Here is a 17,866-nt window from a genome sequence, read left to right as displayed (position 1 = left end):
ATTTGACAGGTAGAGTTAGAGAGAGACAGAAAGGTCTTCCTTCCATTGGTTCACCCCCAAAATGGCCACTACGGCCAGCGCTGCGCTGATCCAAGCCAGGAGCCAGGTGCTTCCTCCTGGTCTCCCATGTGGGTGCAGGGCCCAAGCACTTGGGTCATCCTCCACTGCCCTCCCAGGCCACAGCAGAGAGCTGGACTGGAAGAGGAGCAACCGGGACTAGAACCCGGTGCCCATATGGGATGCTGGTGCCGCAGACAGAGGATTAACCAAGTGAGCCATGGCACCAGCCCCTCTTGTCTTTTTTTTAAGTTAACCATCCTAACATGAGTGAGGTGATAAACTCATTATGGCTTTGATTTCCATTTCCTTGATGATTAGCAATGTTGAACATTTTTTTCATGTATTTGTTGGACAATTGTTTTGTCTTCTCTTTAGAAATGTCTATCCACATCTTTTGCTCATTTTAATTGGGTTATTTATAGTCCTTTTGTCATTGAATTATTATTTTTATTTTCTGCATTAACCCCTTCCTTATCAGACATAGAGTGAAAATATTTATCCTATTCTGTATATTATTTATTAAAGGATTCTTCTATATTTTTAAAGTATGATACTTGCTGCTTTGTCAAGAATATACTTGAGAGAGTAGTAGGAGAAGAAGCAGGACAATTATCTAGAAAGTTCAGGGGAGGGGCACGAGCTGTGGCACAGCAGGTTAAAGCCCTGGCCTGCAAGGCTGGCATCCCATATGGGTGCCGGTTGGAGCTCCCACTGCTCCACTTCTAATCCAGCTCTCTGCTGTGGCCCAGGTAAGCAGTAGAAGATGGCCCAAGTCCTTGGGCCCTTGCACCCATGTGTGAGAATTGGAAGAAGCTCTTGACTCCTGGCTTCAGATCAGCTGAGCTCTGACTGTTGCAGTCATTTGGGGAGTGAACCAACAGATGGAAGACCTCTCTCTCTCTCTGACTATACCTCTCTTTCTAACTGTCTTCAAATGAATAAAATAGATCTTTAAAAAAAAAAAAAAAGCTCAGGGGAGAAAGGAAAGCTTATTATACCAACAGAGTAACAGAGTGTTGCACACGTGGCAAGAAGTGGATAGAAAAAAAAAAAAAGAAGTGGATAGATTATGGATATAATGTCAAGGTAGAGCCCATAAGTTGGCTAGAAATACGAGGTGAAGATAGAAGTCAAGGATAACACTGTCTTAAAGGGTCCTTAGCATCCCCTATTATCTATTTTTCCTGTTTTTCTTGCTATTAGAATACACTGCTGAGCACAAGGCTCAGAAGAAAGGTGCTTTTCGGTTACTCATGAAATTAGATACAACTACAAACAAAGATCAGGCCAATGGGAGGTGATCAAAAATAAGCAAGAACCAAGCAGTGTTATAAAAGGTGAAGGAATGTGTTCTCCCTTTTGGATGCAGTGATGAACCATCTTGAACCTGCAGAGATGATCAAGCCAAAAAACAAAAGCACCTGGGTCTGTAGTGTTAGACCATCCATTTACATGAGAGGAATAAATTTGTGTCTTGTTTAAGCCACTGTTGTTTGGTATCTCAGTAAAATGCACCAATATCAATATCCTGTAATACTATAGGTATTTAAAAGAATAACTGTGGGGCCTGGTGCTGTGGCGTAGTGGGCTAAGCCTCCGCCTGCAACACCAGCATCTCCTATGGGGGCAGATTCATGTTCTGGCTGCTCCTCTTCCTATCCAGCTCTCTGCTATGGCCCGGGAAAGAAGTGGAAAATGGCCCAAGTGCTTGGGCCCCTGCACCGATGTGGGAGGCTCAGAAAAAGTTCCTGGCCGCTGGCTTCAGGTCAGCCCAGCTCCAGCCATTCTGGCCATTTGGGGAGTAAACCAGCAGGCAAAAGACCTTTCTCTCTGTGTCTCCCTCTCAATGTATGTAACTCTACCTCTCAAATAAAATAAATAAATCTTTTCCTAAAAAGTTTAACAGTGAGAAAAATAAATGGATACAGAAATTGGCACACAATGTCCATCTCATTGTCCTTCCATATCTCCTCATAGTGTAAATGCTAGAAAGATTCAAAAAAAAAAGGCCCCCAAATTTTCCAGAATCCTCAGAAAACAAATATGGACCATCCTGTGTGCTTGCGCAAGATTTTAGATGTTGAAGCCAAAAGTATAGCAGACGCATGATTTTTGCTGCTTCTGCTTTTACTGATGTTACCATTCAGTGCTTTTGCTTTCTTTTTCATTTTTTTCTGCAGCAACAGAAGTTCTGGGAGCTATTCCCAAATTGTATCTTTTTTTTTTTTTTTTTTTATTTTTTTATTTTTTGACAGGCAGAGTGGACAGTGAGAGAGAGAGAGACAGAGAGAAAGGTCTTCCTTTTGCCGTTGGTTCACCCTCCAATGGCCGCCGCGGCTGGCGCGCTGCGGCCGGCGCACCGCGCTGATCCGATGGCAGGAGCCAGGAGCCAGGTGCTTTTCCTGGTCTCCCATGGGGTGCAGGGCCCAAGCACCTGGGCCATCCTCCACTGCACTCCCTGGCCACAGCAGAGGGCTGGCCTGGAAGAGGGGCAACCGGGACAGAATCCGGCGCCCCGACCGGGACTAGAACCCGGTGTGCCGGCGCCGCTAGGCGGAGGATTAGCCTAGTGAGCCGCGGCGCCGGCCCCCAAATTGTATCTTTTAATATAGGATGTAGGTTGATCTTTTTACTGACACTGATGGAGTAGGTCACAGCAGGAGAAGGGGCAGCCTCCTGACTGAACTTTTGAATGTAGCAGCAACACTGTAATTCAAGAATCAGTGTCTTCTCCGGCACAGGAAAAGAAACATGCCTATTGGTTGCCAGGCTGTGATATAGATACTTCATGGATTTGTTCCTGAAAAATCTACCCAAATTCTGTTTCTTTAGCTCCTCCTAACAAGTCTGTAAGCTTTTATTACACGGTGATAAATCTCTGTCTCTTAAATACTTAGAAAGGACTATACTTTGTAAATAAAACTCTGCAAATCAGACGGCAATGCCAAAATAACTAGAAGGTGGGAACTGCCATCAAATGAGATAGGAGGATGTTTTTAGGAGAAAGACAAAGCATTTGATCTGTAGAGGTTAAATCACATTTTTCTATTAAACTTTTAAGTGGAAATGCCAATTAGCAGTTTGACCTGGAAATATGAAATCTCAGGTATCCTGTGTATAAATTGCACTTAGAACCATGAGATGGGTGATGTCACTGAGAGTGAATATAAGTAAACAAAAGGCAAGGTTCATGAACCTGACAGCTCTCCAAAGTAAAAGACTAATGAGGAAGAATCAACAACACACAGTAATGAGGCCAATGAGGTGAGCAGAACACTAGCTGAATGGTGTCCTGGAACATAAGAGAAGAAAATATTTCAAGGAGGTAAAGGTCAACGATGTGGAATGTACATATGTCAAAGCAATGAGGACTGAGAGCTGGTGGCTGGCTTCACAGATAAAAAACCAGAAATAGGATTGATATAACTTATCGATGTTTCGGGTACAATATTCATGAAGAAGAAACAAGGATCTAAGCCTGGAGAGAGTAAAAAGTAAGTGTGAAAGACTCTGGAGAGATAGTTAAAAATGCAAACAGGTAGCACACAGGTCACAGTACCAGCACTAACCGTAGTAACAGAAATTCACGGAGAAAAGGGCAAGCACAGGGCCACAGCCCTACGTTAGTCATTGTTTTCATGGTGTATGTTTCATTAAATTTGAACAAAAACGCATAGCTTAATCATGTCGTTATTCTGCTTAAAAATGCTTAGAATTAAATAATTAACTTAAGCTTCAGAACGGCCTGGTTCATAAGAGCCTGACCCCTACCTGACTCTTCTGCTTCATCTTGCTGTTCAATCCCATCATCAAGGAAGCCTAAGCTCCCCACAGCTCCTCTGAGCAGTCATTCGTGCTGTCATTGTGTGCCTCCCTCATCTTCCACAAGAATTGCCTGCACAAGCCTGCTCCTTCCTTCAGGACTCGACTCAGATGGCCCCTCCACTAAGCCTTTTCTTCTGTTTTACCACTTTATCTCAGGGCTTGGTTTCCATCTCAGATGCTAGCAGATCATTACTAACCACTATTACCATCATTTATCTACTTCTATCTCCTTCACTAGTCTGCAAGCCACATGAGAGCAAGGAGCATGAGAAGAGTACCTTCCACAGAATATAGTAGGCACCAGTAACTAATGCTAAATGAATGAGTAAATGCATACAGATCATTGAATGACTGTAGAATCTGTCTCACAGTATTAGTTTTTCAATGATTTCCTTTTTTTGCATATTACTCACTTTCATTATACTTCATAAACATCTTAAATCATATCTATTTATTTTGAAATGTACAAAAAGTTATCAAGGGCAGGCATGTGATGCAGCAGGCACATCACCACTTGGGATGCCCACATCTCATGTTGGAGTGCCTAGGTTCAATCCCAGCTATGCTCCTGATAATGTGCTTCTGGGAGGCAGAAGATGATGTCTCAAGTATTGAGGTCCCTGCCACCCACACGAAAGATGTGGATTAAGTGCCTGTCACCCCTCTCCCTTTCTCTCTCTCTTCTTCTGCCTTTTGCATAAGCAAAATTAAAAAGGAAAATGAAAAAGTTACTTGATCTGAACAAAGCACTCTTTATTAGAAGGAATGTAAACCTACTTGTTGAAGCAGTAAAGGAAAAGGACCCAAGGAATTCTCTTGCATTGAACAAGGAATAGGTGCCCATCTTCTCTTGGCTCGTCGGAGGACAGTTTCTTTAGTGTGTCTTTTCTTCAAGACCTGAATTCAGAGAATGAAACAGTAAGTCAACAGAAGTATCATTTTTTACTTTGGTATAAAATAGTGGACAGCCCATTACATTAACCTTTCCTTCTTAGAAATTTCCATGCTGCAGCTAAGCCAGTTAATAAAGTCTTTTTTCATTAAAAGTGCAGGAAAGAATGTACCTAGATTTTAAAGGTTTTGTAAACTAGAGAATTTCCTTTTGTATACCTTTCTAGTACTGACCTTACATTGAAGTTAGAAAAATTAATCTCTCTAATAGTAGTTCCTCTTGCCCTGTCCAAACTAAGGACAGAAAATATACAGCCCTTACATATTCTTGGTGCTAAAAATTCATGTTCTAAGGTAAGAAATGGGAAGAAATGCAAATCATTTACTGCCTTTGATCTATGTGCCTTGTCTAATATTTTAGGTGGCAGCCAGCACTGGCTCTGTGATTACTTTAATTTAAATTTAATGAATTTAATAGATTTAATAAATCTGACAACTAAATGAGTTAGAAGTTCTATACTTAGTTGCATCAGCCATATGCCAAGTCCTTGGTAGCCATTAATAATGAGCTACCATATTGAACAGTGAAAATTATAAAACATTTTTATCATTGCAAAGTGTTCTTTTGAACTCTTTATTGAAGACTATCTCATTTCATGGTGTAGTAAGGGAGATTTCATGAGAACTAAATAATAAATAATTCTATTAACACTTTAGGAAGGTGCTAATCAGTCATTTTAAATTAGCTTTATTGTTAATAGTTAGCATAGATTAGGTGTGATCCAGTCTAAATCCTTAATCATTCAGTGACTATTTTCATAACCATTTGCCTTCCTAATAAAATATTTCCAGTAGTACAAAATTCTGAATGCTATAATAGAAGAATAAGCAAACTGACACTGGTACATAAAAGCCATTAATTAGAATTTATAGGTACAACAATAGATTTAGCAAAGGACAAGTGAAGCCCGTGTTTGACAATATTAAGATTAAAAAAGACATGGAGAAAAGAAAATTGGGATATAGGTAGACAGGAGAAAAGGGAAAGCAGCAGGGGAGAGGAGGGCATTCCCTAATTACTCTTTGTTCCTCACTGCAATTTTCAAATAGAGTATTTTAATAAAAACTGAACATGTCTGAAAATATACGATGTACTTTGAATACCTTCTTCTGATGTTCTAGGAGCACAGTAATCTCTTTCTGTATCCCCGTCTTTATGTCAGAAAGCCATATGGTGAATGATCTTTTCTCATCAGACAGCATCATAGCTCTGACTGTGTACACCGACCCATCATCCAGAACTCTGAAATCAGGATCACTTGACTGGATAAGGTCTGCAGACCTGAGGCACTCTTTGAAATTAACTGTAAGAAAAATTTCCATATTGTAAGGTAAATGCTCCCACACACAAAATGTTACAAGAATTTCTATAAGCCTCTGAAAATCATGAAGTGGCATGAAATAAACCACTTTGTATATATTCTTCTAAAGCTTAAAATCATAGAATAAATAAAATGCTTTTATATGTAATGATTGATATAATTAGAACATTTAATCTAGAATTTACTGCAGAATTATAAAAAGTAGAAACATAATTTAAAATTATCTTGAATTATGTTATTAATAAGTAGATTCTGGCTAATTCCAAAAGTAAAAATAAAATACCATCCTATTTCCAGCCTTGGTAAACTAAATTTCTGGGTTTTTTTTTTTTTAAATAAAAATTTGTTTAAAACTTCTCACCTCTGCCGACTATTTTGTCTGCCTCCAGTTGAGAAGGTACATTAAATACCACCTTTTTGCAGGCCTCACCAGAAAAACTGAAGACCTAGAATAATAATAATATTAATAATATTAATACAATGTAGAATAAAGAACAAAGACCACATGATCACCCCAATGGATGCAAAACAGGTGATTCACAGCACACTCATTGTGCTGTAAAAACTCTCAAAAATCTAGGACCAGAAGGGAACTTAATCAACTTGATAAAAGACATCTATGAAAAACTTCCAACTCACTTCATACTTAATAGAGAAAGACTGAATATTTTTCTCTAACATTGGGAACAAAACAATGATATGTGCTTTCACCACTTCCATCCAACAGCACACTAGAATTTCTATCCAAAGCAACTATACAAAAAGATAAAATAAAAGGCATTCAAGAAGAAGTAAAATTTTCTCTATTCACAAATAATACAGAAAAGCATAAGGAATACACTTTGAAAAGTACCAAAGACAAATAAATGAGCTCAGCAAAGCTACAAGATACAAGATCAACAGATAAAATTTAAGTGCCCCTGTATACTAGCAAAGAAAAATCTGAAAACAAAATTAAGCCCACTCCGTTCACAATGGTACTGAGAATAAAATACTGGGGGACAAACTTAGTGAAAGAAGTATGAGATTTATACCCTAAAACCATATACAATTATACCGTAGAACCATAAAACATAAAGACAAGATTTATACCCTAAAACCACAAAACATAAAGAAATTTTAAAAGACCCAAATAAATGGAGAGAGAATCCATCACCATTAATCAGAAGACATATTCATCTATAATTTCAATACAATCCTAGCTAACTTTTATGTGGAAATTAGCAGTCCTAATAGAAATTTAAAATATCCAAATATACCAAAAAAAAACTAATTTCCCAATTTCAAAACTTACTACAGAGCCACAATAATCAACAGTATCAGTAGCATAAGGATACATAGATAGATATACCTGTAGATACATCTATAGATACATACATAGATATATACAGATACATAAATAGATACCTATATAGATATATAGATACATCTACAGATACATATATGGATACATATATAGATATATATATATGGATACATATATGGATACATATGATAAATGAAACAGAACTGACATCCCAGAAACAAGTCTTTAAATTAATGGTTGGCTGCCAAAAGTTTAAGAAAAGAAATAAATTTTTGACAAATTGTATTGAGACAATCAGAAATTATCACACAGAAAAGTCAATATGGACCCCTAATTAACACCATACTTAAAAAATTAACTCAAAGTGGTTCACAAATCTAAATGTAAAAACTTAAAGTATTTCAGGGAAAATCTAAGAGTAAATTTTCATTATCTTTGATTAGGCAATGATTTCTTGAGTATGATACCAAAAAAGCAAGTGATAAAGAAAAATTAATAAGTAGAAGCTAATCTATATTTTATACTTTTACTCTTCAAAGGATATTATAGAGGAAAGAACTGCCACTTTGACTATGGCCTTGTCTAAATAAGATCGGAGTTGGCGAACTCAAGAGGCTTCCATAGCCTTGGCAGCTCATGACAAGAGCCTCGGGTGATTACTGACGTCATAAATAAGAGTGTCAATTGTTAAATCAACAACAGGAGTCACTGTGCACTTACTCCCCATGTAGGATCTCTGTCCTTAACGTTTTGTACTATGTGAATTACAGTATAACTAGTACTCAAACAGTACTTTATACTTTGTGTTTCTGTGTGGGTGCAAACTGTTGAAATCTTTACTTACTGTATACTAAATTGATCTTCTGTATATAAAGATAATTGAAAATGAATCTTGATGTGAATGGGATGGGAGACGGAGTGGGAGATGGGATGGCTGTGGGTGGGAGGGTGGTTTTGGGGGGAAAAAGCAGTTATAATCCAAAAGTTGTACTTTGGGAATTTATATTTATTAAATAAAAGTTTAAAAAGGATATTATAAAGAAAGTAATATATAACCCAAAGAATGAGAGATAATATTTTCAAATCATGTAATAATAACTGGTTTGTATCCAAAATGCATAAAAATCTCTTATAACTCAACAATAAAAAGACAAATAAACAAAAAGTGAGAAAAGAATTTGAATAGATATGATCCAAAGATATACACATGGCCAATAAGCAATTAGAAGGATATCTGCTATCATTAGGCATTGCAGGCAAACCTAAAGCACAATGACATGCCTTCTGGGATGGCTAAAATACATGGGGTGAAATAACAAGGTGTAGATGAGAATGTAGAAAAACTGGAACATCTAGTGCATTACTGGAAGAAATGTGGGGCAGACACTTGAAAAGCAATTTTATTGTTTTTATTTTATTGTGTACAATTTTATTGTTTTTATTTTATTGTATACAGTTGCTGGATCACTGCTGGGAGAGTTGCATGAAGCTCCTAGCTCCTGGCTTTGGTCTGGAAGAGCCCTGACCATTGTGCTTATTTGGGGAGTGAGCTCTCGCTCTCACTCTCGCTCTTTCTCCCTTTCTCTCTCTGCCTTTCCCTCTCTGTAACTCTGCCTTTCAGATAAATAAATAAATCTTTACAAAAAGGGGGAGGGTAAACAATTCAAGAAATCTGCCAATTTGAAAAGGAGTAAAAATAAGCCTTAAAAATAAATAAATAAATAAATAAGCAGGCAATTTTAAAGCAGCTATATTACTTGTGCTCTACTAATATTGTCGCCAAGCAAAAGTTATCAACTTAGAGGGACAAATGAATGATTTTCTTCAACAATGCACCCATCAGTCCTAATAGGCTTTATTTTTGAATCTCAAAAGAAAAATGTGTCTAACATATTCTAATCACAACCTTTGTTAACTTATCTAAATTATGAAATATTTAAATCAAATATAGCATGATGTAATAATGCCCATGAATTCATTCAGGTCTTCTGCTTCATTGTTTCATCAAAATCTGCTAGAGTCTATAAAGTTACAAGTCAGAGTCTAGTTACTAGTATAACTAGAGTCCTACACTCTATTCCATTTCCATGTTCTCTAGGAGAGGAGTTCCTTCTGACGTTGGATTTTTCCTCCCTTTGTCAACGTTCCTAGTTCCATTGCGTACACATGTGTGCAGCTGCAAGGTGTGCACCTGCAACAGAATGCCATGCTCTCTGAGGGCCTACATTTAGTCCCATCAGCTATTGCAAAGTGGCTCTCCAAGGTGCTATCCCTATTCATGTCCCCAGAGTACTTAACCTGTTTCTCATAGTCTTTCAACTGATTTTATGACTTTTAAAGTGTTGTTTTTCTAAAAACTGCTATTTTCATTGACATTTTCTGAATTTCTAGTTTGATCATTTTGTGTGTATTTTGTCATTCATCTTATGTCCACTCTTGTCCTTTAGTCATCTATTAAGTTTGTTTATTTTTCATTTATTTCACTTCATTTCATCTCATTTTTATTTGTAGATTTATGTGGTTTGCATCTTCACTCATCTTGTGGTGTCTTTCAGTAAACAGAGTGCTTGAATTTTTAAATAGTCAACTTTATTATTCATTTCCTGTGATTTTTTTCAAGGTAGTCAATTTCATTAATCATTGTACTTGCATTGTTATCTGCTACCTGAAGTCCTCCTCTACCCTGTCATAAATATATTATCCAATATTTTTTTTAAATTGCAAAATTATTTAACATTCAACTTTTATCCACTTGGAGTGCATTTTGTGTATAATTCATTTTAGATACCTAATCTCCTCTTTGTCATATAGATAGTGAATTGATCCAGAATCATTGTAATTACTCTTCCTATGTTAATAGATTATGCATGGCTCCATAAATACAGAATCAGTTCCTGGGCTCTCAGTACTATTTTCTCAGTATATGTGTTTATTCATTTCTATACTATCTAGATTTTCCTTTCATGAACATGATTCATTCTCCATTTGCTTATGATTAATTTTGCTTTCATAAAGCTTTATAATTTTTTATATAAAGGTCCTTCCTGCTTTGTGTTCAATTTAGATATAGTAATGTTTTATTATTATAATGAATGGTACTCCTCTGAAATTTTCTAAGTGTTGATAGTTTAGAGAAATCATTTTTTTGTTGTTGTTGTGTTGTTTTTTTTTTTTTTTTTTTTTTTTTTTTTTGACAGGCAGAGTTAGAGAGAGAGAGACAGAGAGAAAGGTCTTCCTTCTGTTGATTCATACCCAAATGGCCGCTATGGCCTACGCTGCGCTGATCCAAAGCCAGGAGCCAGGTGCTTCCTCCTAGTCTCCCATGCGGGTGCAGGGCCCAAGCACTTGGGCCATCCTCCACTGCCTTCCCAGGCCACAGCAGAGAGCTGGACTGGAAGAGGAGCAACTGGGACAGGACAGGCACCCCAACCGGGACTAGAACCTGGAGTGCCAGCACCACAGGCGGAGGATTAGCCTAGTGAGCCGCGGCGCTGGCCAGAGAAATCATTTTAAAATACTGATTTTATATACAGGTAGCTTGCTGACTTTTTTTGTTGTTGTTGTTCTAGTAGTTTGTCAATAGGTAGTGTTGGAACTTACATGTAGCTAATTTATAGCCAGAAAAATGGCAATTTAATTTCTTATTCTATAACTCATTGATTTCTGCTATCCTAATTTTTATTTTATGTACTTTTTAGGACCTTTGATAAAGGATTGAAGATAAAAAGCTATAATGACCATAGTGAATTTGTTTGGAAATTTAAACAGAATGCCTTTACCACTTCACCATTTCTTTTTTCTTTTTTTCTCTTTTTAAAGATTTATTTATTTACTTGAAAGTCAGAGTTACACAGCAATTGGAGGAGAGGGAGAGGGAGAGGGAGAGGGAGAGGGAGAGGGAGAGGGAGAGGGAGAGGGAGAGGGAGAGGGAGAGGGAGAGGGAGAGGGAGAGGGAGAGGGAGAGGGAGAGGGAGAGGGAGAGGGAGAGATCCTCCATCTACTGGTTCACTCCCCAGTTGGCCACAATGGCAGGAGCTGCTCGGATCTGAAGTCAGGAGCCAGGAGCTCCCCCCACCCCCCACCCCCGGTCTCCCACATGGGTGCAGGGGCCCAAGGACTCGGGCCATCTTCCACTGCCTTCCCAGGCCGTAGCAGAGAGCTGGATGGGAACTGGAGCAGCCAGGACTCAAACTGGCACACATATGGGATGCTGGCACCACAGGAAGGGGCTTTAACCTGCTGGCCACAGCACCAGCCCCACCACTTCACCATTTCTTATGAAATTTTTTCTTTTTTATTATATTCATACATTCATTCATGCAGTTTTGTCGTGTATGCCTCATCAGATTAAGAAAGCTCATTCCCTATATTCCTAGTTTGCTAAGGATTTTTATGCATACGTTTTTCATATATGATCTCTATAAGTGAGATTAAGTTACTATTTTCCAACTTCATGTAATCCTTACAAAATGAGTTAAGGTTTTTTTCTGTTCCTTGAACCAATTCATATAGGCAGAGATTATCTGTTCCATATAACTTGGAAAAATTCACCTACTACATATCTTGGTCTTGTGGTTATGAAGGAGTGTATGTGCAGATATTTTGCTTCTAATTCAATGTTGTTGATGGCCACAGATCTACTTAGATTCTGAATACTTCCTCAAGTCAAGGTTGGCAATTTGTGTTTTTCTGGAAATTGCCCATTATGTCTGAGTTTTCACATTCATTGGAATAATATATTAATATCTTATTTTTATCATCTGTGTCTTTTTATTGCAAAAGTTCTTTTATCTATACCTTCCTACTTTTTGTGTGACCAACATAACATGATTTGTCCATATTTACAAAAAACAACTTTTGGTTTTGTTGATTCTTTTAATTGCTTGTTTCTTTTTTAAATGTTCTTTGCAAAATACATTATAAATATGAAAGATCTCACATAATATATATATATATTTTAATTATTAAAAAAAATAACCCTATGGTATTCACATTCAAGGTTAAAAAATAGAACACTGCTAACAATCTCAAAGTCCCTGTATATTCAAGTCCATCTCCTCAGTTGCATGTGCTTCCCTCTTTCACTGCCCCAAACTCCAGTAACCACTGGTGAAGGATTTTTGTGTTTGTCATTTATTTACCTGCCTTTGTTTAATTTTATTCTATGTGTACATGTTTTTAAACCTAAAGAATTATAGTGATAATCTAAGTTATAGAAGAATCCCTTTTAATGGAGAACTTCAGGGCAATATTAAATATCTGATTAATAAAACCTAGGGTTAAAAGCAACTTTATACTAAAATGTAACAAGTTAAGTTTTAAAATATAATACAAAGTATAGCATACTGTAGCAAAGGAGACAAAATTTTTCCTTTCACTTGATAGTAATATATAAATTTTATTAATTGTGTGATTGAAATACTATCAGAAAAAAGTATTAAATTCTGATAGAAAAACTGAATATGAAAGGAAGAGTGAAAATTTAAAATGCAGTTTTTGCACTTTTGTGTTTTTCAGTTGTGTGAATTTTTTATCTATTGTATGTATTTATAAGTCAGAATTGGAGAGAGGGAGAGACAGAGAGAAAGTGTTCCATCCAACGGTTCACTCCCCCAAATGGCCACAAGAGCCGGGGCTGGGCCAGAAGCCAGGAACTTCCTCCAGGTCTCCCACATGGGTGCAGGGGCCCAAGCATTTGGGCCATTCTCCACTGCTTTCCCAGGCACATTAGCAGGGAGCTGAATCAGAAGTGGTACAGCAGGGACATGAACCTGCATCCATATGGGAAGCTGGCGCTGCAGATGGTGGCTTAACCCCTGCACCACAGCACTGCCCCCAGTTACATGAACTGAATACACAAACCAAGCTTTCAAAATAATATCCTTTTTCAATAGAGGAAAAAGAAGCTAAACAATGGAAATTTATGGAGTGTCTGAAATTTAAAGCATCTTCTTGACTGACCAAATTACCAAATTTTAATCTTCATTTTCTTCTGGGGACACTGGTCTTCTGAAAAATGGAAATACTGCCTTTCACATTCTTATCACTTCAAATGTACAAGTGCAAGATTTACAGACAATTCCCATAAATTTCCCTTTAACCAAATTGATTGTAAGATGAGAATTCTGATTAAGTCAAAACTATGAGTAATCTCAGGTTACCACAGATGCCATTTATGGAACTCAACAGCCATGGAGATTTCAATAGGACCAAAAATTGTGCCCAAGTTTACATTCTCATAGCTACTAGGAAGGTGCTGCTGTTATCTATCTGTATCTCAACATATGGGGACATCAGTCTCCTTTTTGAAGGGTAACTGACTATGCATTCATCTAAATATATACTAAAATTTTGACTTTCTTAAGATCCTAACTTTAAAATAAAGTACTCAGGGCCAGCGCTGTAGCACAGCGGGTTAACACCCTGGCCTGAAGCTCCGGCATCCCACATGCCGGTTCGAGTCCCAGCTGCTCCACTTCCAATCCAGCTCTCTGCTATGGCCTGGGAAAGCAGTAGAAGATAGCCCAAGTCCTTGGGTCCCTGCATCCATGTGGGAGACCCAGAAGAAGCTCCTAGCTCCTGGCTCCGGCCATTGTGGCCAATTAGGGAATGAAATGGAAGACCTCTCTCTCTCTCTGCCTCTGCCTCTCCTCTCTCTGTGTAACTCTGACTTTCAAATAAATAAATAAATCTTAAAAAATAAAAATAAAAAAGTACTCCTCACTTCCTTTATTTGCCTTAACCTTTCTTTTTCACTAATATAAAAGTTGATAGAAATTTTTTATCTCCCTTTTATTTTAAAAAGATTAATATGTTGGAGTCTGTGTTTGGCAGAGTAGTTAAGACAAAGATTAGAAACTCTGCCTCATATCAGAGAGCCTGGGTTCAAGTCTGAGTTCCAGCTTCTGGTTCCATCTTCCTGCTAACCCAGATTCTAGGAGGCACTAAGCAATGGCACCAGTGGTTGGGTCCCTGGGCCATTCGTGTGGGAGACCTGGATTGAGTTCCTGGCTCTCGGCTTTCGCCTAGCCCAGCCCTAGCTGTTGCAGGCATTGGGGAAGTGAGCCAGCTGATGGAGTGCTCCTTCTCTGTTTCTCAAAAAAAAAAAAAAAAAAAAAAAAAAGTCAAATGTTGTCAAGAACAACAAAAATGTTTCAGTTAAGGAGTCATATTACTCTGATGTTGCAAAACCTGAAAAGACAGAAGGCATGTTTGTTGACATAAGTTGTAGAGACACTCCACACAAAGTCACTCCAAAAAGTTTTTTAGGAGAAAAGAAGAATTAAAAGATATGTTTTCTTTGATACGAACACATTTTTGAAATCCATGGATAGTTTTCTTTCACAATACACCTTTTCCACAGGCTTTTTGATGTACCCTGGTATACTCCAAAGGAAAAAGTACAGAATCTGTGAGGGAAAGGTTATTCTAAATATTGTGTTTTAGTTCTTTGTTAGAAAAACCTTTTAGCAAAATGATAGATTGTGTCCCAGTATGTACCATTTATCATCTATAAGGAATAACAGGATTCCCAAGGTGGATTTGATATGGAGAACAATGCTAAACACACACTAAAAAGGAATCTCATTATTTGTGACAAACAGAAGACAACTGATCTAAAGTCACCATCCCTAACAACTTGTGTTACAATAAAAGAGAACATTTTGGAAGATCCAAAACTTGACAAAGGTGAAGTATTTCTCTTCTGGTTTCCTCCCTTCTCTTCTCCTCTCCTCTCCTCTCCTCTCCTCTCCTCTCCTCTCCTCTCCTCTCCTCTCCTCTCTATGGGCTCTGTGTGTGCGTATTACAAAGTGTATTTGATCAAAGTTTACAGTGTGCTTGTGGAAGGGGGCTGAGAAAGAGATGAAAGGGGGAAACTGCGTACTTTGGGAACATTCCTAAACTTTTGGGAGGGCTCCAGGGAAGGCCAAGAAGCTCAGCCTCAGATTTGTGTTTGAGATCTGCTTTGAAAAAGGTTTCCCCTTAGAACAAGCACGTGCTTTTGAGAGATCCTTGAAAGTCTCTATAAAATGAGCAATGTTTCTAAAACGCTGTCATTCGTGTTATATTGCAAAGTTGACAGTCCTGTGAATCAGAAGAAAGTAGAAACAAGAGAGTCAGCAGTGGACGGAAATGCAGTGTTTGTAAACCGCGGAATGCAGGTGAAATAAACAAACGCCCAGTGTACACGCTCCACTATCCAAGTTTGGAGAGGAGCCACATATTCCAGACTCGCTGAAATTATTTTCAGAAATAACACCGAGTGTATGCCAAGATCAGAGCTGAAGCCTTCTCTGTTGAGACTCACGGCACCTTCTCGTCTTGCCACACCCCGCACCCCATTTGTCCTGTCTTCCACGCCCTCCCCTGGAGTGAGCAAGAGAAATCTGGAACAGTTTACTCTCCCCATCACCTAATTCCTTCCTAGGAAAAACACAGACACCAATATTCATGCCGTTTGAACATAAAGACAGAAAACGCTCAAACCTAGAACAGGAGGCTACATCATTTTGCAAGCCGCTCCCACTGTGAGAGTCTTTACGTCTGCCTGGATAGTCAGCCAGTCCACGCGATTCTTGGTGCAGTTCCCTGTCCCTAAATACTTGTCTACCTTAAATCAGCGCTACGGATCCGTATTCATACCTCGCTGATTTAGAGGGAGGGCGCAGCTTGGACCCACCCGCCGCGCTTGGGGCCAGTGGAGCAATAAGAACCCGCAAAGCCAAGGGTGGACCCCTCCCAGCGCCGCGCCCCAAGCCCATCCTCCGCTGCGGGTAAGTCGCGGTCCGCGGCTCCTTTCCGTCTGTAGCAAGTGCAACTCCGACCAGATCTGAAACTTCAGTCAAAATTCCTGTTTTTCTCTATAAAGTTCCCGGCTTCTCACAGAGTCTTCCCTAACTTCCACTTCAAGAAGGTCTCATTCTCAGGCGCAGGGTTTCGGGGCGCAAGAGACCTCAGGCTGGGCGCTATGCCCGCGCAGCTCGCCCCCCAGCCCCACTCAATGGGACCCCACCCCTTTATCCCACCCTAACCCTATGGATCAACTTCACCGCAACCTCATTCCCGCACCATGCCAGCGACCCCAGCCCGCACCCGAGCCTTCCCACACTTAGCGCCCCAGGCACCCTCCGCCCCCGGCCAGGTGGCTGGCGGGGGTGAAGGGTTGAGGCGAGCTCCTGATTAACCTTAGGGGAGCAAAGCTGGGAAACTCGTTTTGCAGAGGCAGCCTCATGCCGGGATCTGCTCCGACGGCTCCCCTCACTCCCCTCAGGAACGCCCCCGTCAGAGGTCACTGCGACCCCGGCCGAAGACGGTGAGGGCAACTCCTTGACCCTCACCCCAGGTCCCAGACATGCTCGCTCTGGGATCCTGAATTTCTGGCCAACAAACTTTCTCCCTCTTCACGCAAAGTGTCCCCAATTCCCTCTTCCAGCCCAGCCTTGAGACCCCTGACAGGAGCGGGACGACCGCGGAGACGCCCGCCCCCTCGCCCGGAAGCCAGAATTCAATCAATCCGGGTGTCCCCCCAAAAAATCTGAAATTTCCCTCTTCACCCCTCCAGGCCCGAAACCTGGGACTCGCACTCACCCCGCAGGATGAAGCTGAACCCCTCGAGGCCACCTTGGTTTGCTGCACTCCTGACCGCTTCCCGGCAGGGGCCAGGGCGCACCCAGCCCTTCCCACCCCAGCTCCCGCAATCGCGCTCCCTGGCTCACCAAGAGGGGCAGCAGCAGCCGCAGGGGGCTCCGCGGCCCGGCGGCGGCCATCGGGGCGCGGGCAGGAGATGGAGAACGCGGGCGTTCGGAGAGGAGACCGACCGCGAGAGGTGCGGCAGGTGCTGCTCTCACTGCTGTTTGCCTTGACGTCGCCTGAGCCTCTCTGGCTTGCCTGCCCGCGAGCCTGCTCGCTCCTGACACTGGATTGGACCCAGGAGCCGCCGAGCCGCCCCTCCTTGTTCTTTCTCAAGTTTTATCACCGCTGCAGCGCCTGGGGAGCTGCCTGAGCCTGCCCCTCGCTCCCTGGCGGCTGCCCGGGCTCTTGCTCAGGGGAAAGCGGTCCCGGGCCCACCCTCCCCGCGCGTTCTCCCACGCCCCTCGCCTGCCCAGAGGCGGCGCGGCCGGATCTTCCCGCGGCGTCCCCATCGCTGACGCTGCTCGGCGCATTCCCACCGCAGAACCCAAACCCGCCCGCAGCGTTCCCTGCCCCAACAGGCGCCCTCCTGGGTGCCAGGAACAGCCTCGTGATTGGATCAGAGGAACCTCCCTTCCACTCCTGAACGAATTCTGGACGATGTATTTAGGTTGAAACAAAATACATACATTCTCTCCAGCTTTGACTAATATGACCACAGAAGGAAAAGTATCCCGCGGCAGGAATAAACTGACATTTGGTGGGCTACAAA

The 17,866-nt window shown here is 40.7% G+C and overlaps 1 protein-coding gene across 2 annotated transcripts in view; it reads right to left on the bottom strand.

Moving 5' to 3' along the window:
• Positions 1 to 17,485, bottom strand: part of DSC3 (desmocollin 3) — a 46,885-nt gene extending 29,400 nt beyond the window's left edge. Inside the window, exons 1-4 of one of the 2 annotated variants that reach the window (XM_008261170.5) lie at positions 17,181 to 17,485; positions 6,520 to 6,604; positions 5,941 to 6,140; positions 4,663 to 4,782 (exon numbers count right to left, since the gene is read on the bottom strand). In XM_008261170.5, the coding sequence (XP_008259392.3) occupies positions 4,663 to 4,782; positions 5,941 to 6,140; positions 6,520 to 6,604; positions 17,181 to 17,231 (456 nt within the window). In that variant the 5' untranslated portion in view covers positions 17,232 to 17,485. The remainder of the gene's footprint in view (positions 1 to 4,662; positions 4,783 to 5,940; positions 6,141 to 6,519; positions 6,605 to 17,180) is intronic. The other variant, XM_008261171.5, reaches the window with a different exon arrangement.
• Positions 17,486 to 17,866: the final 381 nt, after the last annotated feature.

The sequence above is a fragment of the Oryctolagus cuniculus genome, chromosome 10, assembly GCF_051225735.1.
Source record: "Oryctolagus cuniculus isolate XC-2025 breed Fujian yellow rabbit chromosome 10, ASM5122573v1, whole genome shotgun sequence".
Lineage (NCBI taxonomy): Eukaryota > Metazoa > Chordata > Mammalia > Lagomorpha > Leporidae > Oryctolagus > Oryctolagus cuniculus.
Note: the sequence above shows the minus strand (reverse complement) of the source record. Positions and strands in the feature narration are given on the sequence as shown.